This window comes from Saimiri boliviensis, chromosome 7 (genome assembly GCF_048565385.1).
Source record: "Saimiri boliviensis isolate mSaiBol1 chromosome 7, mSaiBol1.pri, whole genome shotgun sequence".
In the NCBI taxonomy this organism is placed as follows: Eukaryota; Metazoa; Chordata; class Mammalia; order Primates; family Cebidae; genus Saimiri; species Saimiri boliviensis.
The window spans coordinates 31,387,239-31,413,413 of NC_133455.1; the positions used below are offsets into that span (position 1 = coordinate 31,387,239).

A 26,175-nucleotide genomic window follows, 5' to 3' on the forward strand; every position below is an offset into this window, starting at 1 on the left:
TCTGCCTTCCTCTGTCGATGGTTGTTCTTCCCCTAAAGTGTAACTTGGCTCCAGGAGGACAGGAACCAGTGCCCAGATCTGTACCTGGCATGTAACCAATACTCAGCAAATCTTGCTGAATAAATATGTGCTAGAATAAAAGGTGGATCTTTGACCCCACTGAACATACAGAAAAGAACCTATACTTAGCATTCCATTGATTTGCTACATATAATTATTGTGAAAGAATTCTAAGCCAGGGCAGCATTATTTTTATAAGGGCATTGCCTCCTAGTATGATTACCCTGAAAGGGATTTGCACATCTAATTTCTGCTATTGCTGTTTGGCTAAACACATTTCTTTATTGTCATCTCTCTTGTTTCGGTTTCAGGAGACTTTGCCCAGGTCCCAGGACAAAGTGGTCAGTATTAAGGAACAAGATAGCTGGATAGATAGCCACATGCAAACAAGCAAGCATCAAACAACCAATAATAAAACCCTTTGCTGAGAAATCGGCTGCTTTCCAGACAGAGACTTTTAGTAAATCTGAAAAAGTCAGGCAAATCTAACCACAAACACTACTTCTAAGATTAACATCAGAATCAAACAACTCTCTGTGGCTTCAAAAAACATTTTTAGAAAGTTTCTAAGCTGTTGCAGAATGATTCAATCAATCTGGGAATGATGTTAAGGCTGCATTGTGATGAATAATATTCCTAAAAGGGACAGATTTGGAGCAGTTAATTGAATATATGTCAACTAATTAAATAGAGGACCAGTTAAAGTGCTGAAAATGTACTAAAATCCAGCCATGACCACTTTCAGTAGCTTTAGGCAAGTTGGTCTTACAGTGGAAATCATCCATCTGTTCTGCAGCAGTGTCTCATTCCAGACCCTCAGTGACTACGAATGTACATGGGATGTTCGTCCTACCCAGCACACATGTTGAATGGGAAAAAAAAATCTATCCAGATTACCACTGAATGGTCACCAGGTATGCCATTCAACTGCTCATTCATTTTGCAAGTATTTTATTAGATGATTACTATGTGCAGCTCTCTGCCAGATGCTGGAGGGAATAAGATGAGGGGGCCAATGTCAAGAGGCTTACAACCTGTTAGGGAAAGGAGTCAACCATTAATGCGTGATTACATGGTGACACGAGTGATTAAATGAAGGAGGCTATAGGTCCAAGAGAAATCAGGAGAAAGAAGGGGAGTTAAAAGTGAGCCAGGGTGGTCAGGGGAAAGGTGTACAAAGGAGTGAAACCTGAATTGAATGATTAAAAATAATTAAGATACACTGGTAGTTGGAGGAGGGAGGGAGAGCAGGGGAGTTCTAGTTCACGCTGGAGAAATAGTACGTTGCACCCATCAATCCTGTTTATGCCTGTGCAGTGCTCCTTTCTCAACCAGGAATATACGTGTAGAAGTAATTAATACTTTTTGTCCACTTTTTGCTTAAGTATTTTATTTGCAATTTCTCTGTTCTTGATGAAAGTGGGTAATAGTTGAAGAGGATTGTATATTTATAATAAACTTCCATCCATTTCCTTCTTTATTTAGGGATGTGACTTTCTATTCTGAATTGATTTGCTTCCTAGGCATGTAAGACAAATACATACACATACAGGTATTTGCCTGTATATGTACATATACACACACACGTGGCAGTTTATCTACCTGGGCATGTGACTGCATGTGATCATGGTCTTGCTTATCTTCTGCAAATGTCAGAAAAATGCTACTAATTTCAAAATGCCCGCATCATCTAGCCTTGCTCTTTCATGCTGTATTCTCCATAAATAAAATAGTTTTTATTGGTTAGTTGGGTGGTTGGCTTTAAGGAAAGGCATTTTCTCATTTAAACATACAAGTATAATATGGTGACTTTCGAGATTAAGGGTCAGGCACTGGCTTTGTTTAAACTTTGACAGCTTGCTTTCTGGGATTACATCATTTGCTCTGTTTGTTGAGCCTTGCAGCCTGGCCCAAACACCTCTCTAAATTTGGAAACAGAGGTGTATGCCATGGCTTTGTAGAGAATAATGTTACAATAATTTCAGCCAGGATGTCCAAACCTCCTTGAAACCATCCCATGGAAGGAGTTCTAGGAGGCTGCACTGTCTGCATTCCATAAGCAAATAACCTTCAAACTGGGGCCCACGTGGCCAGGATTAGTATTCATGTTACTCTCCATGGGAGCCACTGAAGGTCAAGGACAAAGTGAGTATACTAACATTATGCATTCATTATGAGAGCATAAGTTCAAGTTAGCTGAAGAAAAGTAATCCAATGTACTGAAAGAAAAAAGTATTTTGTTAATGTAGGAGACAAGAATATCATAGAAATTAGATGATGAAATATGATAAATATGATACAGCAAGAACAAAGGGATACTTAACATGCTTTTGAGCAGTGTCCATGAAAAAGAGAAACTTCTTGTTGCAGTCAGAAAATAATGATTCCAAAATTTAGACTTTGTTATTCATTATACAAATAAAAGGCTTACTTTTAAAACGACAGTACAAACATATAAAGCAAAACTGTCTAATCTACCTTCATGAAAACTTCCGCCCGTGGAAGACTAATGCTTCTTAGCTTAAGACAGATGGTCAGTAATGATAATCATTTCCTCCATGGTGAGACAAAGGAATTAGTATTTCATGGAGTAACAGAAGTATATGAGCAAAATTATTTTCTAAAATGAGACTATCTCTATATAAAGTAAAAATAAGATAATATTATAGGAATAAATTAGTTTCCAATTCAAGAAGGAGCAGCATAATGTTTGCTTAATGTTATACTGTGAATCTGTGTAAATCATTACATAAATCTACACAAATACATAGTCAGTGTTACAAAGTGAGATGCTAGCCTTCAAAATTACTAGCGAAACCTGGAACAGTTCACACAATAACATGAAAATATTCTATATTAAAAAATCTAGTTAATTCAGATAATTTTCCCAATTAATATACTCCCAAGAAGATAACAAACACGTCTTTTTCTTAGCATGCACACTGAAACTTGGAAACTACCAATTAATTTTCTGGCATCTCAACAAATGCTTGTGATATTTTTATCATTGTTGTTTTTCTTTTAGAAATACGTGTAATGGAAACTTAGCAATGCACCATTTGTCATTATACTGGTCTTGCAGATAAGATGCAAAGGCAGATCTCTAAACCACATTGATGAAAGATAATGCAGAGAAATTCTATGGGACCACCACAGCGTCATTACTGACCTCTTTCTGCTTCTAAGCTTGTTGAATTCAGCCTCACTCTCCCTCCCTCCAACTCACCTTTTGCTGGTGTAGTTCTGGCCTCCTTCTCTTTACTTGGTTCTGTGTAGAAAGTACAAGCATATTTTTTAAAGTGTCTTAAAGCATTTTATTGTGTGATGAGCAACGAGGTAGAGAGGGGGAGGGAAGAAATAAACGACAACAGAACAGATCATAAATGATACTGAATACTCGTGCTCTACACGAATTATAAGTTTAGAAATTATAATTTAGAGTCACACTAAACTTTTAGTGAAAAACAATCTCATCATTTTTGGAAAAGTACACATAAGAACACTCAATACAGATTTTGTTAAAATACACTCAGCTATGCTTGGATCATGTTATATAACATGCTGGAGTAGAATTGAGCAAAAAAAATGTGAGCCACTTTATTTTAGACCTCAACAAGGGACTGACTTTTTAAGGAAAAGTCAGTTTGCCCCATGTAATGATTCTAACTATGTAATTGTGTGCAGTGTGTGTTGTTTCAAAGAAAATGTTTCAGTGTCCATGTGACTCTTCTGGATTGGGTTTAGTGGCAATAAATGCAAAACACGAGCAGTAACATCAGATTCTATCAGTTGAGACCATCTAGTTTGCATTTCTCTGTGTTTGGAATCATGTTAGTTTAGATCTGCAAATGGTATCTGACTTGTGGTATATGTAAGAAAAGAATTGTTTCAATAACGAATTCTCTTTTTTTGGGCTGATAAATAGAGATTCGAATCTCAGTTAACTAAGAAGGACAATTTTAGCAGAGTTTGGAAGGAGACATTTGAGCAAGAGGAAGTCAATATTGTGCAATGAATATGAAATATGGCATAAAAAGGAAACAATAGAGGCTCAGTGGCAGCAACTAATCTGAAAAACAGAAGGGAAAGGTCTGCTTGTAATAGCCAGTAGTAGGTTCTCAGTGTAATCAATGCTGGTCAAAGTAGATTTGTTACGGGCAAGGAGAAAACATACCAAGGAAGAGGAAGATCCTAAGAAGCATGTCAACATCTACACTAGTTTCAAGATCAACATCTAAAGGAAATAAATCTGAGCTTGCCCCTGTTGGAACTCATGTGGCTCTGAGCCAGTTTTGTTTGTTTTGGCACATAGTAATACCTTTCTATACTCTTTAGGGTTTGAGTGTGTGATGTATTCTTAGCTAGACAAAGGACCTCTTGTGAGCAGATAGATTTCTCAAACTGCCCTCCTGAAAAGCACTCTCTGCTTGAGCCCAGGAATTTGAGGCTGTGGTGAGCTGTGATGGTGCCACAGCACTCCAGAGCAAGACCCTGTCTCAAAAAAGAGAAAGAAAAGAAAGAAAAAAGAAAAAATGACTTCCAGGGAGGAAAGCTTTATAATTGCATCATCAGTTTTTGTGTGAAAAGATGATTAGGAACTGAGACCTTACTGCTTTCACCTAAGCTGGACCAGGTTTGCAGTGGCCTGCTGGCTTCATACCACATGCCAGTTTAAGCAACCCACAAATAATCACATACTGCTTGGTGAAGGGGTGGGGGATGGTGGTCTTATAATATTGCCTAATGTTTTAACGTTGTGGTTGCATTTTATTTCATTGTTCCCCAGGCTGTATTCTAGTTTCCACTTGGCTGCAAACAAACTTGAATACGGGAAAATGTTTTTTGTGTAGAGTTCCCCACTGCATCTGGTATAATATGCTTGCACCTAGCTATCTATATGTGTATGGTAGGTATTTCTGAATCCTTCTGAAGGGTTAGGTCAGAGTTGTGTACAGGGTAAATACCTAGTGAATAATTATAGAATTATTCAGTTTCTCACCCTTTTCGAGAAGAAAGAGGGATGAGAGAGGCCACTTTGGAGTCTTTATAGGAAAATGCACATGATTTTGTTTGCTTCCTTCTTGGGGCTATTTGGCAGATAAATGACTCCGAAGAGACAGGTTGGGAATTTAAGCTATGTTGAGCTTTCAGTCTTCCAGTCCTCTTCTCTTCTTCAGGTATACGTGGACATAAAAGCAAGCTTCACGTATTGTGTGTCACAGGGGACTGCCCTGCCTGCCAAGGGTCTCACTGGATCTCTGTACTCGTTTTCTGTTGCCAGCTGGTGGACAATATGGTACTAAGAACTCAAGAAGTTCGTCCCATATTGAACCTCAGAGGCCACCAAACCTTTCTGGAAAGTCCCTAGGGAGTTTCTGGAGGTGCTCAAATAGTGACATATTTCAAGTTGAGAAGGGACAGCTGATCTTCCAGGGTAGAGATGGATCCACTCCCCACTCTCATAAAGAAGATGTGGGTTTGTTTGATCTTTATTATATGAGAAAAAGCCTTACAAATTCTTCAGCCCCTTGGATGGAGGCTCAGCCTCCACACTGTAAAATTAGGACATAATAACTTCTACATAACTTGAAAGGTTTCATAAGATTTCTCCCCCAGTATATATGAAGTGCCATCCAAATTAGATTAACACAAGAGGATTGTATAAACACAATGTATTATTTTTGTTAATACCAACTTATCACAATGGTCACTATCCAGCTTCTCAGTAGAAGTTAGGTTAACGCTCACAGCTCACAGCACCCCTGGAGGCCAAATCATGCTGGGATGGATGTTCTGTATTTGCAGCGCAAATGTGTGTGAACCAGTGTTTTTACTTACCTTCTGGGGGCGGGGCTGGGGTTGGTACTTCATTTTCTAGAAATGGAAAGAATCATGGAAGCGTTAGGCTCATTTACAGAGAAGAACTGTTTCCCACAGCCCCATCTCACCTCTGTGTACTCACAAGAAGGATAGAGCAGGAAAACACCTCTCTCTCTCTCTCTCTCTCTCTCTCTCTCTCTCTCTCTCTCTCTCTTTCATACACACACACACACACCCTGCTGCATCAAGAGGCCCAAGACACGCTGCCATTTGTGCGTGGTATTATATATAGATTTCCAGGAGGTGGCATGGTGTAGTGATGGAAAGATAAAGGTAGAATGGGGATCCAAGTGTCCTTGCCATTTAGTTACCCCCTCCAGAGGCAGGCTGGGCATTTAACTGTGCTGAGCCTGTTTTCCTGCCTCTAGAGAAATGGCTGGAACACCAATCATACATGGGCAGGACTACTGTTATGATGAAGTGAAACACAGTGGGTAGCAAGTATATGGCGAGCATATCCCATAGAGTCTAAGGTAAGGTCAGTGCAGAAATGAGACCCCTTTTCCCAGAAAGCAAGAGCACCCCTGCGTCTCCAACACTGTTCAGCTGCATGAGACACTTTCTGAACCAAGATGACCTCAAAGTCCTCTGGCTTTGCAGCACTTTGTTGTTGTTATTTTACAAGGAAGGTGCAATTTACTGTGAAACAGAATTAGGCCCTCTCGCAGTCATTTCTGGAAGCATATGTATTTGGAGTATTCCCACCTACACTTATTCAAAATTTTCCAAGCTCTGGTTTTGAGGTTTTGGTTTACTCAGCTTTGGATGTCTGGTTACTACAGAGCACGCTGGCTATGAAGTCTGACAAAGAAACTTCTGTTAAAGAATATACTATTTCCAAGTAGCTACAGGCATCCTCATGAACAAAAAGCATAGCATTTCCCATGCCAAATATCTGTGGATGCTCAGAACTGGGAATTAGTGACATGTGAGTATCACCCACTCATGAACCAGCTGCTTCATCTCCAGGACAAGAAGAAGCAGTTAATGAAGGTGATCACTTTTAAAATTATTTTCTGCTTGATTACTAAATAAAATATAAAGATAGCAAAGTTTTCGTATTATAGGGACATTGTGGAATCCTGAGAGCCATTGTCAGTGTATGGGATTTCCATATTTTTTTTTTCTATAAGTGACTCTCGTTGAGTAGGGAGAATGAGGCTCAAAACGAGCAGTTTGGCGGAACGAGCACTGTGTGTAGGCCAACTGCCCTGTTCTAGTCAAGGGAGGCTGGAATGGGCATAGGAAAATGAATGGATTTCACCATAACAGAAATCAAGAAAAGAGTAATGCAGGCCTGCCAGGATGCAAGAATGTCTTTTTCCATCTCTCATTTTGTGACTGGTATACACTCCAATGTGTTTTTAAAAAACTTTTTAGGCCAGGTGCAGTGGCTCACGGCTGTAATCCCAGCACTTTGGGAGGCTGAGATGGGCGGATCACAAGGTCAGGAGTTCGAGATCAGCCTGACCAACATGGTGAAACCCTGTCTGTACTAAAAATGCAAAAATTAGCCGGATGTGGTGGCACGCGCCTGTAATCCCAGCTACTCAGGAGGCTGAGGCAGGAGAATTGCTTGAACCTGGGAGGCGGAGGTTGCAGTGAGCTGTGATCGAGCCACTGCACTCCAGCCTGGGCAACAGAGTGAGACTCCATCTCAAAAACAAAACAAAACAAAAGAAAACTTTTTATTCAGATGGTCATAAATAAGTATATTACTATTTACTAGTGAGGAAGAAAATATATATATAATCAAAGGACAAAAAAAGTAACCTTATATAGATAGGCAGAAGAAAACATGGCAGGATGTGATATAATTTGCAGATACAGTGAAAACACAAATGTCCCTTGGATGGCATTGTCAGAAATGTTTTTGTTTCTTCACTATGTCATGGAAAGAATCACCTGTGTAATCATCAACCAAAGCACAAAACTGTCAGTCAAAGCATTTTATTTTCAGAGATCTGAATGCAGAAATGGAAATCCAATATTGCCCTCTTGGCTTTGAATAAGTTGTTGCAGCACACAGATATCAGAATACTGAGAGCAAGAGGCCAATTTCTTTGACACTCTATCTTTCAGACTGGGCCATTGCCATGCCCTGCCCGAGGACTTCTTCCTGGCTCTGACTACAGAAAAATTTATCATCCCTCCAGTCTCCTTTCCTCACAGCTGCAGAGTTTATTTATCCTACAACCATGTTTCATCCCATTATTCTACTTGAAAGGTTTCTATTACTATTTGGTTAGGTCTACACTCCCCAGGTTTGCATTCAAAGTCGTTGTTGGTGGTCACTTCCTTCTCTCCCCTTTTACTTCGTTCCAATGGCCCTTCCATTCTAGAGCCATTTCTGTTCACCTTCTGACCTTTCTGCCACTGTTCTCCCCAGCAGACTTCCTGCTTTTTCTGAACATGTGATGGAGTCAGACTTAGGTTGGAATCCTGACTCTATGCCTTATTCTTTGTGCAAACATGGACGATTCCTTAATCTCTAACAGCCTCAGATTCTTCAGTGAAATAAGAATAACAAAATAAATAACCTCTTACGGTACCAATCCTATGTACAATACATAGGGTAGTTCCTGCCATGTAGAAAGAGCTCTATAATTCACAGAATTAACTGTTACCGTTATTATCATTTGGCAATCTTTATCTTCATTGCCAACATTTTCCTCAAGACTCTCAGAGCTGATTATGTTATTCTGTTCTTCCTCCTTACTGTTTTGCATTCTGGACCACATCATAACACATTCTGTTTTCACGATGACTTAATTATTTTCTGATAGTCTCTGTATATTTATGTTTATGTTTCTCCCCATCTAAACAAAGCCAGGGATCCTTCCTTCCTTTCTTATCTCCCTGGTATCTCCTTTTATTGCTGAAAACACATAAAACACATAGAGAAATGATACAAGAGAATTAAGGAGGTTGGATATGAACTATTAAATTGATCTTCTTTTGGTGGTTGGATATGAACTATTAAATTGATCATACTTGTCCATCATCTATGTAACCAGTTTCCATTTTTTAAAAAGTAACCATAGTTGCTTAAAATCTAACTAAGGCCAATGGTGAATTATAATCAAATAAGTAAAAGAGGCTCATCTTGGGCACTGAAACTATAAATGTTCCCTGAATGCACAGTCTCCATTTCCATTTTGTCTATAGCCCTCTTGGGCTATGTAACAGACAAGAAATCAAAATGACAATTTAAAGGACTTAATTCAACTTCCACTGAATCCACAAGACATTGGTCATGAATAGCCGACTGTATCAGAGAGAATGGCAGAAACATTATAGGACATTAATGCTAGGACCGTCGTAGGATGGTTGCAGGAAGTAGCAAATGTATGCAAGGAAAATGTGTACAGGCCTGGTAAATAGGCAGATCCAGAAATTTTCCTTCTCAAAATCACAGAAACCCCATTACTTTATCACCTGCAAAGGAGTAAATAAATTGCAACCCCTTATTAGGATCCACTGCATGTAGGACCTAGTGGATATGAATCCTTATAATCCTTACAACTCTATGAAATCAGTACTATGATTATCTCCATTTTGCAAGTGGGAACTGAGGCTCTTTGAGATCCCACAGCCCAGGAAGGGTGGAGCCAGGCTCTACTCCAGGCTTGCTTGACTCAGAGCCTGGGCTCTGCAGCCCGGGTCTGCACTTCCTTTCCCTGCTACTTATGTTGACCAAGGCAGAAGAGGGCTGATGGGCTTCTCAGAGCAAGTACACCATTTTCCCCTCTGAATTGATTGGTCTTAATCTCAAGGCCACATAACTTCATATGGATGTTGCCCTCCGTATTTGTAGGAGTGGAGTGCACATCAATTTCCTTAAATATGAAATGGAAATAATGGCACAGTCTAACTCAGGGGTCATTGGCAGGAATGAATGCATTAACGGGCAGAGAACATGGCAAATGTCACACAGGCTTTATCTTTTTGTGGTTTTTATCATTATGATCATCATTTTTACTCTGACACACCTATGAAAAAGACACTTATGTCTTCCTCTACATGCTGCCTACTAAGGATATGTCTTATTTCTAGGTCTGTGGGCTGCATGTGTTAAAACATGTTTGCATTTGGGGTGGGGACTGATGAAACATCTGGGGACTGAACAGAAGAGGTGGGTCCCTCATACCCCTATTGTGAAGTGGGAATAGTAATTGAGGTGGATGCAATTTATACGCATTATACTTTGTATACTGCAGATAAGTAGATCAATCAACGATTCAATCAATCAATCATGATGAGACAGAAATGATAATAGAAAATAGAACCTCAGTCCTTTTCAGAGCATTTGAAACAGAGAATTCCAGTTGTCTTTAATCTAGAAACTGGGAAACCAAGGAGTGGTAAAGGCCAAGCAGCACATGACTTAAATGGAAAATGAAGTATTGCAGGTAAATCTCAGAGCCCCCAGGGTGTCCCCATTTACCTGGAAGGAAGTGCTCATCCATCTCTCTCACTCTAACTCATATGTTTGTCTCTGACAGGTTCTGCCGTGCCCTGCTTTGCCCACTTCTCTAAAAATCATTTACGTGTTCCTAAAATTCATTGGCTGCCTCTATAACATTCATTCATTAACAGTAATTTCCACAGTAGCTCACTGAATAGGGACCATCGGCAGGAGCACCCTTGCCACCTTGAACTCCCATTATAGATTTAACAAGGTCAAAGGGGTTATAAAAGTGGTTACAATGCGGTAAGATACCAGTGTTTAAGAAACTCACAGGTAACTGAGTTTCCCTTTAGTATCAATTGAGCCTCTGAACTAAGTCAATCTGCTCTCTTAAAACATTCAAGACTCACTACTTCCAGAAATCCTTTAGAATGTCTCAAACTGAAGTATGTATATTAATTACTTAGGGATCTGATCAAACTGCAGATTCTGACTCTTGGGGTCTGCAGTAGAAAGGTTCATGATTCTGCATTTCAAGGCTGCATAGTAGCTTGGGAGGTCAAGCTGGGAGGATTGCTTGAGCCCAGGTGTTTGAGACTTACCTGGGCAACATAATGAAATCCCATCTTTTTAAAAAAATTTTTTTTAATTAGCTGGTGCTTCCCTGTAGTCCCAGCGACTTGGGAGGCTGAGGTGGGAGGATCACTTGACCCCATGAGGTGGAGGCTGCAGTGAGCCAAGATTGTGCCACTGTACTCTAGCCAGGGTGACAGAGCAAGACCCCCTCTCCAGAAATTTTTTTTTTAATTTTAAAAATAAAAAGATTTCTAAAAGGCTCTTAGGTGATACTGCTGGTCTACACCCTACTTCGGTAACAAGGCTCAGCACACCCACTAAATATCACCCGTTCCTCTCCCTTTTCAAATGTGAGTGGGAATGCTAAAGGGTTTACAGTAGATGGGGACTTTTCTTCTCCCTTTGATCACAAGCTTCTTGAGGACAAGGCCCTTCTCCTTCTCCTTTTCAGATTCCACACAGCAGGTGCTCCATAAATATAGTTGACTGGCAGGCTGTTCCTCCCTGCACAAAAGCCCCTTCTCCTTGCTGCCAAGAAATCCATAACCTTCCCCTGGCAGTCCGTGGACAGCTTTCTTGGTCTGTGTTACCCACAGGGAACACTATGTCTTTCATTGGTTTCCCTCCCACTGGCTAAGGCTCCAGAGGCATTCACCCAAACTCCATCATTTAGACTTCTTCTTACTGTCAACACATGTCTTCCATTTCTTAACAAGGGCAGGAGAGCAATCAGGGCTAGAGTTTTGGCTCTCGGGAATATTACACCCCTAGCCTTTCTAAGGAATCGCCCTCTTTTAAAATCGGGGCTCCCAAGGACAGCAAAGCAAATTTGTGTTGAGGAACCTGTCACGCCAGTTTCTTAGCAAATAACACTCACTCAATCGCGCCAACTGTTGTCAACTAGGTTAGCTGTGTCCCAATGGTCAGGAGGGACCTACCTTTGATAAACTCTCTAAATCTTAAACAAGCAAATGGGTATTTATTGAGGTGAAGTCCTGCTGTGCTTCTGCTTATTCAAAAGCCAAAGGGCAAAGTTCTGTGGAACGTTCCTGCTGCATAAATACCGTTGTTTTTTTGTTCTCCTCTCTCTGTCCTCCCACACGGCATCTTTATTAGCAAACATGCCAACAGGGGGGACTAAAGAAGCATGTTTTAAAACTTTTTGAATAAAAAGAAAAAGCAAGAATACTTTTTGAAAAAAAAAATAGGCCCAAGGAAATATTTTAATGGACAACCTAAAAATGAACTAGATCGTGAACCAACAACTGAGGTTAGCCCCTTCTTTCCTAGACAAGGGCGGCTGTTCCTTGATCCTTTCTAATTAACAAATATAGACTTTCTCTCCCTCTGCAGCACTGAAATGCTTTCAAAGGGGTGGATCTATTTATGGTGGATTTTTCCTATGGTCACCTACTGTAAAAAGCACAGGTATGCCACCAATGGCATGCCTGCACAGCCTGTGCCAGGGCTTTCTAATTGACGGGCGCTGGTGGCAGCTATGAAATAGACAGCCCCATTATGTGGCTTTTGTGCTGCTGCGGAAACACTGGGAACCCAGTGACTCCATAAATGGTCTGGCCCTCTCAGTGGAGTCCATTTCTGTTTTCAATGGTCAAGGATTTTATGGCCAGTAACTTAAAGGGGAAAAAGAAATCTTACGTCTTAAAATTCGTTAACCTGTCTCTATTTAGATGTCTGCATGTCTACACTAAAAATAAATAAATAAATAAATAAATAAACAATTGGTTCTCTCCTTCCTGTGGGCTGTCTCAAATATTATATTATTTGACCTTCTTAAACTGTCTTATCTGCCCTTAGGTGCAGTTTAATTTAGCTTTTTTATAGCATGGAGAGCACAATGATATCACATGAATATATTACATAGGTATAAAAAAGAACACACAATAACAATTATCATTAAATGTTATGATTCTACATCTGTTTTTGTAGCTTTCCATCACTTTCTTGGAGGAAATTTTAAAAAAATAAAAATATTCTAAAACCGTGCTTTGGAAATTTGAGGCATAGGAGAAAATTGTATGCTATTCTTAATTATTATATCTTATTATCAAAGTAAAATTCTAGCTCTGAAATGAAACATGTGAAGGCTTTATGTTTTTTTAAACACCATGATGAATAAGGAAGGTTTCACCTGGCCAACTCCTGTACTGTCACTTTTGGTGGTATAGCAAATTATCTTTTCTTTTTATATTAAATATGTAATCAACACTGTCAGGCGTCTCCCCTCTTGGTGGTGGGATCTGACACTATATGCATACTGCAACCTGCACCTCATCTGCCCAGACATGAGCACAGTGGAAGCTGCCATAGCATAGAATATTTCTGTCATGGAGACGTTCATAATGCTTAGAAATGTTTGATTCTGTTAATCATAATTGTACCCCATGTCCAGGTGTGGTGGCTCTTGCCTGTAATCTCAGCACTTTGAGGGGTGGATCAGATCACTTGATCTGATCACAGCCAGCCTGGGCAACATGGCAAAACTGTGTTTCTACCAAAAATACAAACAATTTTTTGGGCATGGTGATGCGTGCCTGTGGTTCCAGCTACTTTGGAGGCTGAGATGGGAGAATTGTTTGTGCTGGGTAGGCAAAGGTTGCAGTGAGCCAGGATTGCACCACTGCACTCCAGCCTGAGTGACAGAGAGAGACCCATCTCAAAATAAAAAGTGTACCCCCCAAAATCAGCAAATATAAATGACAGTGTATTTTTATTGCCCAAATTGCTTATGTATCCAAGATGCAGAATGTGAGCATAAATCAACGTTTAATCCAACATTTTCAAAGTTACTTGTTTAATTTGTTCCCCACTCTATTCATTATAGGCATTATGGGTCTCGATATTTTATACTTTGGGATGTAAGAGAATTACAGACTTTTTAAAGAGGTAGGCTGGGCGTGGTGGCTCATGCCTGTAATCCCACCTGGGGTGGGTGGAGATCTCAGGAGTTCAAGACCAGACTGGGCAATGTAGTCAGACCCTTTCTCTACACACATACACAAAAGTAATTCTAAATTGATTTACAATCATGGTTCTCAAAGTATGGTCTGGGATCTTTAGGAGATCCCTAGGTAGGGAGTCTACCAGGTCAAAATGATTTTCATAATAGTAATGCTAAGACATTATTTGCCTTTTTCACTCATATTCTTTAACAAATAGTCCAGTTTTCCAGAGAGTACCTAATGTGTAATGATATCAATGTTCTGACAGCTAATAGAATTGTTTGTGTATTTGTGTGTGTGTGTGTGTGTGTGTGTCTTTTTTGAGAAAAAGGATTTCATTCCATCACCCAGGCTGGAGTGTCGTGGTATGATCTTGGCTCACTGCTGCCTCAATCTCCAGAGGCTCAGATGATCCTCCCAGCTCAGCCTCCTGAGTAGCTGGGTCTACAGGCATGCACCATGTTGGACTAGTTTTTGTATTTTTAGTAGAGATGAGATTTCGCCGTGTTGCCCAGGCTCGTCTTGAACTCCTGGGCTCAGTGATTGGCCCATCTCAGCCTTTCAAAGTGCTTGGATCACAGGCATAAGCCACCATGCCTGGTTGTGTTCTTGTGTTTTGAACATTATCAATTTTATTTTTTTTAATGGACTTTTGTTCTTGTTGCCCAGGCTGGAGCGCAATGGTGTAATCTTGGCTCACTGCAACCTCTGCTTCCCAGGTTCAAGAGATTCTCCTGCCTCAGCTTCTTAAGTAGCTGGAATTACAGGCATCCACCACCATGCCGAACTAATTTTTTTGTATTTTTAGTAGAGACAGGGTTTCACCATGTTGGCCAGGCTGGCCTCGAACTCCTGACCTCAGGTGATACGCCTGCCTCAGCCTCCCTGAGTGCTGGGATTACAGGCGTGAGCCACTGCACCTGGCCAATTTTAACTTTAAATACAGTAAATATTATATGACACACTAATATAATATTTACTTCTCAAAAAAGCAAAACATATCCCTTATGTTGAAGGAAATATTATGACACACTAATATAATATTTACTGTATTAAAAATTAAAATTAGTGTGTATAATACACTACTTATGCACATAAACAAATGCTTTTTAGTTTATTCAATAATTATTAAGGGTGAAAATGGATCTGAGACCAAAAGTTTTGAACTACTGGTTTTGAATTTATTGCAAATCTCTTTGGAAAAAGATTTTGTGCATGTTATTTTTAAAACAAACTCATGTCATATGCATCATATACATCTGCAGCTTTGATAAAATGAATGAGTCAGTCAAAATAAAAACCACATATTGATTTTGAGGGCAATAACTTATTTTCCTAAGTGCACCGTAATAGAGACAAAAGGGCAGTAGTATCTAGTAACACCTCCCCCTATGTAGAATTCAGCTATCTAGCAACTTACCTAACGGCTTCTGACCACCCAAATCAAAGGGCATTTGAAGAGCTAAATGCATTTATCTCAAGCTCCTACTTCCATGCACTAAGAGTTTCTGTGTTTTCCTCCTGGAAGAAGGCCCTACCTCCTCAATAAGCCCAGGGGCTGGGACTTGGGAAAGGTAAGCAGGGTGTCTGAGGAGCAAAATTTAAGGAGGCACTCGCTTAAGGTGCTGACCCTGCATTTTCATGAGCCAGAAAGTGAGTGCCTTCTTAAATGTTGTGCCTTAGATGGTGCTAAACCCTACTCAGCCAGATGAACTACCTGGAATGGAGTATATAAAAAAGACAAAGGGGAGTGAGGGGAACAACTTCATATGCTGACTGACAAGAGTACTAAAGAAGACAGCACACTTCTAGTGAGGGATAAAGTAGGAAAGCTATGAAAAATTGGGCAGAAATTCAAAATACAAATCAATATGAACCCATTTAACAAAAAAGCAAACAATTTGGGCTCTCAGGGTGTCACATGCTACTAATAACTGATATCTATAATTTAAGACAAATTATATCCACTGTTATTTTTTAAAGCAGGGAGTAATGTATTACATTTTAAGAATGTTTCTATTCAAACTGGTTGAAAAAAATAAGGTTCTGAGGTTATATAACAAAATTAACCTTTAGCTGTGCAGAGAATCCAGCTCTTCAGAATGATTCAATCAATTTAATCTGTATTTATTTACTGTGGTCAAAAGTTGCCGAAGACTATACTATACTCTAAGGTTCTGAATAGATGAAGTCTAATTGTACGTTGGTTATGTAAATTTTCAATGACTCATTGGTTCAACTTTTGGAATTTCCCTGAATCTACGGGGTTTTTTTTTCCCTCCCCTAGTCAATTCATTCTTTTGTCCTTCTAATTACGCAGGTTTCAACTCAGGATGTCATTTCACACAGGAAGAAGATTAAAATATGGTCCTTACTACATAGCAACAAAGAGCTTCTCATTGATAACATGGGGCTGGGGGAAAATTGCTAAGATGTGAGGACTTGACTTCCTCATTACTCATCATGTTTTAACGAATCACGTGGGGTTGGAATGGCATAGATGAGGGTATGTTTTGCAGGGGAAGCTTTATTCAAATTGAAGGAGTTTAAAATTTTAGGATAGGTCAAAAGGAAATTATTGCAAAAGTGATCTGAACTGTTAACAATTTCCTACTTTACGGTGCCTTTTCTGGGGATCTTGCATCACTTATTTTGAGACAGAGTCTTGCTCTGCTACTCAAGCAGGAGTGCAGTGGCATGATCATGGCTCACTGGAGCCTTGATCTTCTGGGCTCAAGCGATCCTCCTGCCTCAGCCTCCCAAGTAGCTGGGACTACAGGTGTGCACCACCACACCCGGATAATTTTTGTATTTTTTGTAGAGACAAGGTTTCACCATGTTGCTCAGGCTTGCCTCGAACTCCTGGCTCAAGGAAGTCTCTGGCCTTGGCCTCCCAAAGTGCTGGGATTACAGGCATGAGCCACTGTACCTGACCATGTATCACTTATTTATGTGGCTATCAGGTTATAGGATAAATCTCTTAAAGGCTTTGCTCCAAGCCTCATGCCTCACATTGGGTGACTTTTTTTTTTTTTTTTTTGAGACAGAGTCGTGCTGTGTCACCTAGATTGGAGTGCAGTGGCATGATCTCAGCTCACTGCAACCTCCACCTCCCGGGTTCAAGCAGTTCTCCTGCCTCAGCCTCCCAAGTAGCTGGGACTACAGGCACCTGCCACCATGCCTGGCTAATTTTTTGTATTTTAGTAGAGACAGGGTTTCGCTGTGTTGCCCAGGCTGGTCTTGAACTCCAGAGCTCAGGGAATCTGCCCGCCTCTGCCTCCCAAAGCGCTAGGATCAAAGGCATGAGCCACCGCGCCGAGCCTGGGTGACTTTTTAAAAATAGAAGAAGAGTCCTGATGCCAGGTGGGGCCATAAAAATAAAATTCCACTGCAGTAAACACAGTGGCACTCAATCAGTCACCCACCACATTCATATGTGGTCATGGAGAGTTCTTTATGTAGTTATCTCAGGAAAATCGCGGGCTGAGGAAGACCCTACCCACCAAAGAGCACCCCTGATAGGGAGAGAAATCTTAATGTCCCACAGATTTAAGCCTTATAACTCTTGGTGACAGATAACAGTTATTGTTAACTGTGTAAGGCAACTCTTTAAGTGGGAGAGGCCATGCCCCCGCAATGGAACAGTGAAGAAACAACCCAACTGTTATCACCTTATGCTGACAACTAGAGACCCCCAAACTGGACATGGCTCATTTCGGTAAGAACACAACAGACGTCATGGAGTACAGACCTTATATTTGATCTGAGCTTCTATGGGTGAAAGTGAAGATGTTTCACTACAAGTAAAAGAAGGAAATATGGTAGTAGCAATGATGGTTCTGACTATCATAGCAGCTTTCTTGGCATGTATTATAAATATTACACTAGGTGAGGAGGTGAGCAGTGGTTGTTACATCCCTTCTATTGAGGGAAATGTCATCAAAGTTTAAATGAAATATGAGGCATTTAATACCTTATGCCAGACAAGATTTCTGAGTTTACTGCTTTAGGAGGAAAATGCTTGAGATCTTTCCATATGTTAGGCCCTGTTCTAAGCATGTTACCTGTCCAGGCGTGGTGGCTCATGCCTATAATCCCAGCACTTTGGGAGGCCGAGGCAGGCAGATCACTGGAGGTCAGGAGTTTGAGACCAGCCTGGCCAACATGGTGAAACCCTATCTCTACCAAAAAAAAAAAAAAAAAAAAAAAGAAAAAAAAAACACAAAAATTAGCCAGGTGTGGTGGCAGGCACCTGTAACTCAGCTACTCAGGAGGCTGAGGTAGGAGAATTGCTTGAACCCAGGAGGCAGAGGTTGCAGTGAGCTGAGATCACAACACTGCATTCTGGCCTGGGCGACAGAGTGAGACTCTGACTCAAATAAAAAATAAGATAAAATAAGCCCTTTACCTGATTTATTTCAGTTAATTCTTACTGAGATCCAGTGAGTTGATACCGTTTTATTTACATACAAAGGAGAAAATAGAGGCATACAAAGTATAAGTAATTCAGTTTATGGTGCAGCTGGAATTTGAGCTGTCTAGAATGTTCTATGAATAGTATAATTTGTTTATCTCACCATGTTTAATAATGAGTATAATTTAAGATGCATAAAGAAAAAGCCAAAATACCTACTACCTGCATAACAATTCTAAAGGCATCTAACTCTAAACATGACAAAATGTAGAATTGCATAAGTGGACGAATTTTTAGTCATAAGCAGAGCATTCTCTTCTAACATTCATGAAAATTTTTGGAAGGCAAATTCTATTACCGGTTGCAAGCAAAGTAATTTATAAAGAGTATTATACTGTAATTGAGTAATTTATAAAGAGATCTGAAATTATTTAGAGAAAGATTTGGACAATTTTAGAAAAGAATGATATTTAGACAAAATAGCTAAATACACATCAAAAAATGAATAGAGCAAGATCATAAGATCTAACATCTGACATATTGTTAACGTAATTTTAGATGCTGCCCTGATGTGCCAAATTGGCCTAAAAAGAATTCCTAAGGGAGTATAAAAGGGCAAGTCTTATCAAAGTGGATTTAGACTTGAAAGGCATAATGAAAGTCAGATTACAGATAGCTTCTTGTGAACTCATTTTAGAAAGAGAAATAAGTGTGAGATTGAATGATCCTGGTCTTTGCCTCTGCCAAATCAATCAATTCACACCCCAATCTGATGGGACCTAAAAGTTTATTCTGGAACTGTACATTAAAGCCTATAATACTCTGTCCCATGAATGGGAACATCCTGAAATTTGGCCTGTGGTCTACCTTTGGGCTGTCTAAAACAAATGTACTCTTTGTAAATTAAAACTTAGCCTATCCACACAGAATAGAATTATGACAAAACAGTATCATCATTTTGATTTTGGGGGACGTCTTTGTAAAAAGCTGCAGAGACAGAAGCCCCCTTCTTATCTGGTTATGACATAATTTGCATACATGTAGGAAACTAGGTGACAGAGTCTTTTCTTCTTTTTCACAGTTTCATTTTCCTTAATTGCTATGCTCTCAAATATTAGGAAACCCCTTTTGAATAAACAATAGCTACTGCATGATTAACCTAACTCAGAACACTGTAATTCAGCTACTACTTTTCTGTGTATTTATTGAGTTTCCCCAGGATGCAGTACTCTGAACAAACCAGGGATTCCAGAAAAGACATCTGTTTCCATCAAGCACTAACATGGAATAAGAACAAAGAGGACGTGGCCTCATGCTCTCAGGTACACACATGAAATTGAAATTTCCGTACTTATTTTTGATTGCTAGAACTTTAATCCTGTTCTTTGTCATCTAACACACTTAAGTATGTCAGAGATGAAGTTTAGAATTACCCCAGAAGATATTGGCTACCAAGAGTATTTTGTGTCTCTTAATATAGTTTTCATAGACTAATTCAGGAGCAGTGAAGATTAAAATAGTCATTATTAATTATAATAAAAATTTTTCTATGTGTCCGTAAACATCCTAAAAAGAATTTTTAAATAAAACAATTGCAATAATTGTAAACAAAAGTAACAAAAAAGCTTCCTTGGGCTGGAAAAACAATAGTGATAATTTCATGGCAATCTCCTCTCATGACCACATAAAATTTATTTGTTTACAAAAGTATTGCAAAAACATCATTTTGTATTTATTCAAGTTTTTAAAGAGACCATTTATTTATTTGCTTTTATGTCCAAGCATTTTTTAAAAGCAACTTCAGCCTGGGTAATTGACTTCAACATTCATATTTGATTCAGGGATACTTTGAAATTTCTGTAAATAATTGTGTGTGTATACAGAGCCTCAAAAAAGAGTTTCAAGGCTGTGTCTCATGGCTAAAATAAAGTGAGTCGTTGAGAGCATAAAGGATTGTAAGTGCTTCATGTTTTCCACTCTCCTGGGTTCCCAGACCAGCTTGTGAGCCTAACTTCCACCTTTATCATTCCACAAACTCCCTGACCCCTGACCTCACTGTTTGAAAGGCCTGGGAACAAGAGGGAATTTCTTTAGATTTGCTGGGTGAGAAGTAAGGATACAACTTGTTTTTCCAAAGTCTTTTTAAAGCGTTATATTTAGGGCGCTTCAGAGGAAAGAATTGGCCAGTCCTTTATTTATCTTCCTAACAGGTGCAGTCGGAGCAGTCATAAAAGCAGGCTACTGAAAAAGAAGGATTCTGCCAAGTATTAAGCCCCTCTAGCATGCATTTGCCCTACAGTATTCCCTCTTAACAACACAGAGCTCAAATATATGCCATGAATCTTCAGCATAGCGTGACGGCTTTTTTCAGGAGAGAAAAATATGATGGCATTCATTCATATAGCTTCTTTATTTTCCATCCAAATCTTCAACTTGTCCTTGATGAACCAGTTGAAGTCAAAAGGGAAGCAATTGCCCTTGATAAAATATCTCCTTCCTCCTTCCGTATTCCTTTCTCTTACCTTTTCTGCATAAATTATTAACTTTTCTCCAATTTGAGGTAAGGATGATATTTATATACAAGATGACTTTCCAAAGACAAATTTATTTTGGTGTTTTGAAATAGGCCATTCGCTCTCATGCAGGTAGAAACTGAAGGTCAAAGAATAAATATGAGAAGGAGGTTTCCCATCAAGGGAGCTCCTTTTCTGATGGATGACTAAGCCCTGACAAATGCTTAGAAATAGGCAAGAGGTGATGAACGCTGCTCTACATTCAGGTAGGTTTTGGGCTCAGCAGAACTTTAAATGTCATGAAATCTCTAGAGACCCAAGGCAAAAAAGATACAGAAATGTCAAAAACCCTTACGGACCACCGCCCCTCACCCCACAAAAAAAGCTGTTCTTTTTTTTTTTTTTTTTTTTTTTTTTTTTTAGAACCATGATCCCATCTATTCCTACTAAAATGTAGACCAAGATAGCTAAGATGAATATTGTATGCTGATACAGCCAAAGAATATCTATAGCAACAAAGCCATGCCTTTGATTCCTGAAGTTATCAGAATGGCACCTTAAAATTATGGTCATAAAGGAACCTGTGTTTGGCCATATGTTTGAGTTTTCAAGAAGGGATCTTACATGGAAAATGAGAAAATGACTGTGACTCTCCTGAGATTTTTTTTGAGTGACACACAGGCACCAAAGAGGAACTTCTGCCTTTTTGGACAAGTAAAGTACATTAAATATGATAGTGTCTGATAAATCAGAAACAAATGTGAAATTCATGTTAAGACCTCAACTCAGTGTTTTAGAAGAGAATTTTTCTGGGTTTTATAGAATCTGACAGTAATAGGCCAGGCACAGTGGCTCACACCTGTAGTCTCAGCACTTTAGAAGGCAGAGACCAGTGGATCTTTTGAGCCCAGGAGTTCAAGACCAGCCTGGACGACATAGTGAGACCCCCATCTCTACTAAAAATATAAAAATTAGCTGGGCATAATGGCATGCATCTGAAGTCACAGCTACTGGGGAGGTTGAGGTGGGAGGATCGGTTGAGCCTGGAAGGCAGAGTTTGCAGTGAGCCATGATTGCACTACTGCACTCCAGCCTGGGTGACAAAAAAAAGAATCTGACAGTTAGCAGTTGTTCCAGGATGTAAAAGAACTAGGCTTTATGGTTTTAATCATTACATAATCCAGAGGTAAAATTCTGAGAAAAATTATATTTATGTGTTTAACAGCCATTCATGGTATTTTTTTAATGAACAGATATTCTGCCACAGAAGAAAGGCTATGGCAATTGTCTAGTTTTATGTCGATAAAACTTATTTTTGACTGGAAAAGTGAAATTTCCAGTGAAAGGTGATTTCTTGGCCAGGCACAGTGGCTCACGCCTATAATCCCAGTACTTTGGGAGGCCAAGGTGAGCAAATCACCTGAGGTCAGCAGTTTGAGACCAGCCTGGCCAACATGGCAAAACTCCGTATCTACTAAAAATATAAAAAGTAGCCAGGGAAGGTGGTGGGCACCTGTAATCCCAGCTACTCAGGAGGCTGAGGCAAAAGAATCACTTGAACCTGGGAGGCAGAGGTTGCAGTGAGTGGAGATTACGCCATTGTACTCCAGCCTGTGTCACAGAGTGAGATACTATCTTGAAAAAAAAAAAAAAAAAAAAAGGTGATTTCTGATTTCTTTACACACTAGGAACGAGGGACAATTAACTGAAGGGCACTTACTTGTACTCAATTAATAACTGTTACAAAAATGAACGTATTAAAGGCATCCTGGGAGATCCCCACAAATCTGAAGCTTCCTACAACATCCTCCCAATTTTATCAGAATAACTTATGTGTGCTAGGCCTTAGGGTCTGCAAGAATCCAAAGTGGGATAAGGTAAGTTTTTTTTATCTGGAACTGACAGTACAAATAACATAGTTTCCAAAGAATGCATAATATATGAAAGTGGTTACTCCTTAAGAATAATACTTGCTTTCTCCAAAAGGGGTCACTGAGACACCCAGCATATTTCCAAGAGTCTAAACAAGAACTGTTGACTAATGACTTCCATTGAACTTCCTCCTCGAGATCCAAAGTTACATCTGTCCTTCCTCCTCCTCCTTAGAAGAACCAGCTTTCCCAAGATCCAAGAAGAAAACTCCTAAGATCCAAGAAGAAAATGATAGGTTGGGAGGTAATTGAGTGAGACATTTTTTGTACCTTTAGGTGCTGAAAACTCAGCCTCTTTTGAGGAGTCGCTAGATCCTCCTGGATCCTAGGAGGGCCAAACCAGCCCATGTGTCCTACCAAGATTCACAGCAAGTGGTCATGTCCTTCCTGGGCATGGCTTTCTAAGCTGTGGGAAGAGTTCAGAAGACCCATATGGGCTGGAGGAGCCTGTTCTTTGGGAGGGTTTCTGCAGAGTTTGAAATGACTCAGAAGCACTGGTTCAAGGCCATGTTTTGTTTTTCAGAGGGATGCTTCTATGCAATCAAACTAATCCCAGTGAAAATGAAATCACAGTTAGGAGAAGAAGAAAGGACCAGAATAGTTCATGACTTGCCCTACCCCTTACTCTTTTGATGTAAACAATATGAAAATGCAATTATTTCACTAAGGAAAGCTCTTCAAGGTACAGTTCCTTTAATAATCAGTTCTGCTGGTAAGGGAACCAAAAAAATCTCTGTACTTCCTCAGTGGATTTTAAATATATCAGTAACTCATTTTGCCCCACTCCCCATCATCCAAATTTAAACTAACCAAAGAATTTGTGGGTGTAAAATTACTGTCCTGGGTAGAGGCACTCCTGCACAGAATAGTAACGTGCTTTTATAGCAAAAGAAGATCACGGAGTCTTTAGTATCCTTGCTGATTTATTCAGGAAAAATATATATATATATATGTATTGGGGGCTTGGGGGCCGAAGTTAAAGATGTATTTTACTCTTTGCAGTTCTACAATTTCATTCCTTGTAAAAGCACAGTGAATCAGACTCAGTTGTCAAATGAAAAGTAAACTTCATCGCCTCTAGCAATCAGAATAATTTAATTAGTTTTATTGGCTCTTAAGGCCTGTCACCTTATTTATTGGTTTTTCAGCTTTCTTCTCATTTTCAATTAGGCTTTAAAACAACAAATGCAAAATCATTCACTAAATTCAAGATAATTAAAACAATATTCTTTTTCCAGTTTGGAAACATGGTAGAATGCATTTCATCTGGGTACACTTCGGAGAGGTTAAAGTGTCAGAGCAGATAAAAAGGACACTTAATACACACGTAAATCATTTGCATTACAAATAAGATACTTCAGCAGGGGTTGGACTCTCTGCCTGACAGTCAGGATTAAGTTCCCATATTAATGCATGCGTTTGGTGTGGTTATTTTGAGTGGAAGACTTCATCCATCAATGCCCTCTGCCACTAAGTAAGGCCAACCTGTAAACTGATCACCACAGCCTGTCAACACTGGTTACTTAATTATATAAAGAAAATATATTTAAAAGACTTTTGATAATTTGGTTAGTATTTCAACTTTGCGTTCAACATGTAACATCTTTTTCAAGATTCCTCAAAATAATGGTTAAAGCATTTTTAAGAATTAAAAAATGAAAAGTATGACTATTTTTATGTTTCCTGCTTTCTTTTTCTTTTTATTTGCAGAAGGAAAAAACAAAGATTCAGTAAGCACTAATGAAGACTAATATAAATGAAATAATATTTTTAAAAGATATTATTAAAAAACTCAATGTATGCATACTATTAATTTGTACTTTTTAATTATTTATTTTCATTATTACTAATTCCAATTTACTTCTGTTACCAATTAGTAGTTTTAATATACTAATTGGTTTTTATAGAAAGGAGAAACTTTGTTAGAGAAAATATTTCTTCTTCTAAGGATAGGATATGTTTATCCTTCTAAGGAAGGATATGTTTATACTTTCAGCTTAACTATTCTTAAAAGGCTACATATTATGAAATTCTCTACAATAAAACTCATGAAAGAACAATCTTTTCATGATATTCAGAGACATCCTTTTTTACTAGGTGTTTGGTTTTTTTTTTTTAATGCAAGAATTTAATAATGAGCTTCCAAAGGCATTGATAAGAACAACAACAACAAAAACCTTCACTGTATATTTTAAATATCTTTCCATTCAAAAAAATGTAGCAAATCTGAAAATAATGTCACAGATTCTTTTTTGGAATCTTGATCATTTGAGAAAATATTTTAAGTTTTCAACTCTCTGCAAATTGCAAATACATGCTGAAAAGAGTTGTGATTAAACCAAGAAAATCTCATGAAAATCTAATCTGTTTACTGTCAGCAATTAACATCCTTAAATTATGCTTTAAGGATTCTTTACAATTGAATGATAGAATTATCAGTTGATAATTTTACTCAACATTCCTTTAGAAACTATCGTGTCCAATAGCTTCTAAATTCTGTTTAGAAACTATCAGAAACTTTTCAATTCATTATACTCTCTCTGTAACTTTCCGCTGATCTGTTTACTCTAAAAGATCTTTTCCTTAAATCATAGTGATTTGATTATTTTCTCATCTATTTAAGAAATCGGTTATTTGTTTGAAGATAAATACCAAAATAAACACACTTTATTAAAGAGTACAACAAAAAGATTTCCGGATAAGTCTTACCCTCTTTCTTAGTGGGTTCTGGCATGGCCACAATAAGATGTTATTCTTTAAAGAGTTTTCTCCCCTCCACGACTAGTTGACAGAAACCCCACAGGCAGGCGAGAGACAGTGCAGGTCAATGTGACAAGCAGTTGGGGAGAAACCCAGTGCTTTTATACTGCCTCTGAACATCAATCATGATGGCACCTCCCTTTCTTCAGCACAAAGATGCAGGAACTTGACAGCTATGGGGACCTTTCTCACATCTGTTGTCTGCACTCTGCTCTCTCGCCTACTGGAAGGAATCTCCTGCCCATCTCATGTGGCTGATGAGAACACCTCTAACTTTCTAAATTCAGCTGCAGCCTCGTGCTCTGTCTTGCTCTTCTCTCTCTGACAGATGCATGTGCTGACTCAGGAGTGCAAAAAGTTTGCTGGATGATAAAAAAAAAATCAAATCAAAAATCATTAATATGCCAATCCAACTGATACCTCAATTTTCACTAAGATTAGACAGAAAAGTCTCTGTATTCAGGTAATCATGTTAATGCTCCAATTAGCTTTACATTTTAATCAGTCCTTAATTATTTCATTTTTTTTCTTATTTCTTAGTGATATGTCAGTATTAGTTTTTCAAGCCAAATCTCTATGTTGAATAGCTTGTCTCATGTTCTTCTCTAAGAATAGCAAATATTTCTTTTAAGGGATACTCTGCATTTGCCTTTTTTTTTTTTCAAAA

The 26,175-nt window shown here is 39.0% G+C and overlaps 1 protein-coding gene and 1 long non-coding RNA gene across 10 annotated transcripts in view; one reads left to right on the forward strand and one right to left on the reverse strand.

Moving 5' to 3' along the window:
* Nucleotides 1-25,603, reverse strand: part of MYBPC1 (myosin binding protein C1) — a 101,461-nt gene extending 75,858 nt beyond the window's left edge. For all 8 annotated transcript variants that reach the window (XM_039471864.2, XM_039471867.2, XM_039471866.2 and 5 more), the window contains exons 1-3: nt 25,458-25,603; nt 5,899-5,934; nt 3,287-3,328 (exon numbers count right to left, since the gene is read on the reverse strand). In XM_039471864.2, coding sequence (XP_039327798.1) covers nt 3,287-3,328; nt 5,899-5,934; nt 25,458-25,482 — 103 coding nt within the window. In that variant the 5' untranslated portion in view covers nt 25,483-25,603. The remainder of the gene's footprint in view (nt 1-3,286; nt 3,329-5,898; nt 5,935-25,457) is intronic.
* LOC104651658 (uncharacterized) lies at nt 1,957-24,549 on the forward strand. 2 transcript variants are annotated; one of them, XR_012518354.1, is made up of 3 exons: nt 1,957-2,205; nt 16,211-19,626; nt 22,804-24,549. It is a non-coding gene; the product is annotated as an uncharacterized LOC104651658 (long non-coding RNA). The 2 variants fall into 2 exon arrangements; XR_012518353.1 differs by having other exon boundaries at nt 19,515-19,626.
* Nucleotides 25,604-26,175: the final 572 nt, after the last annotated feature.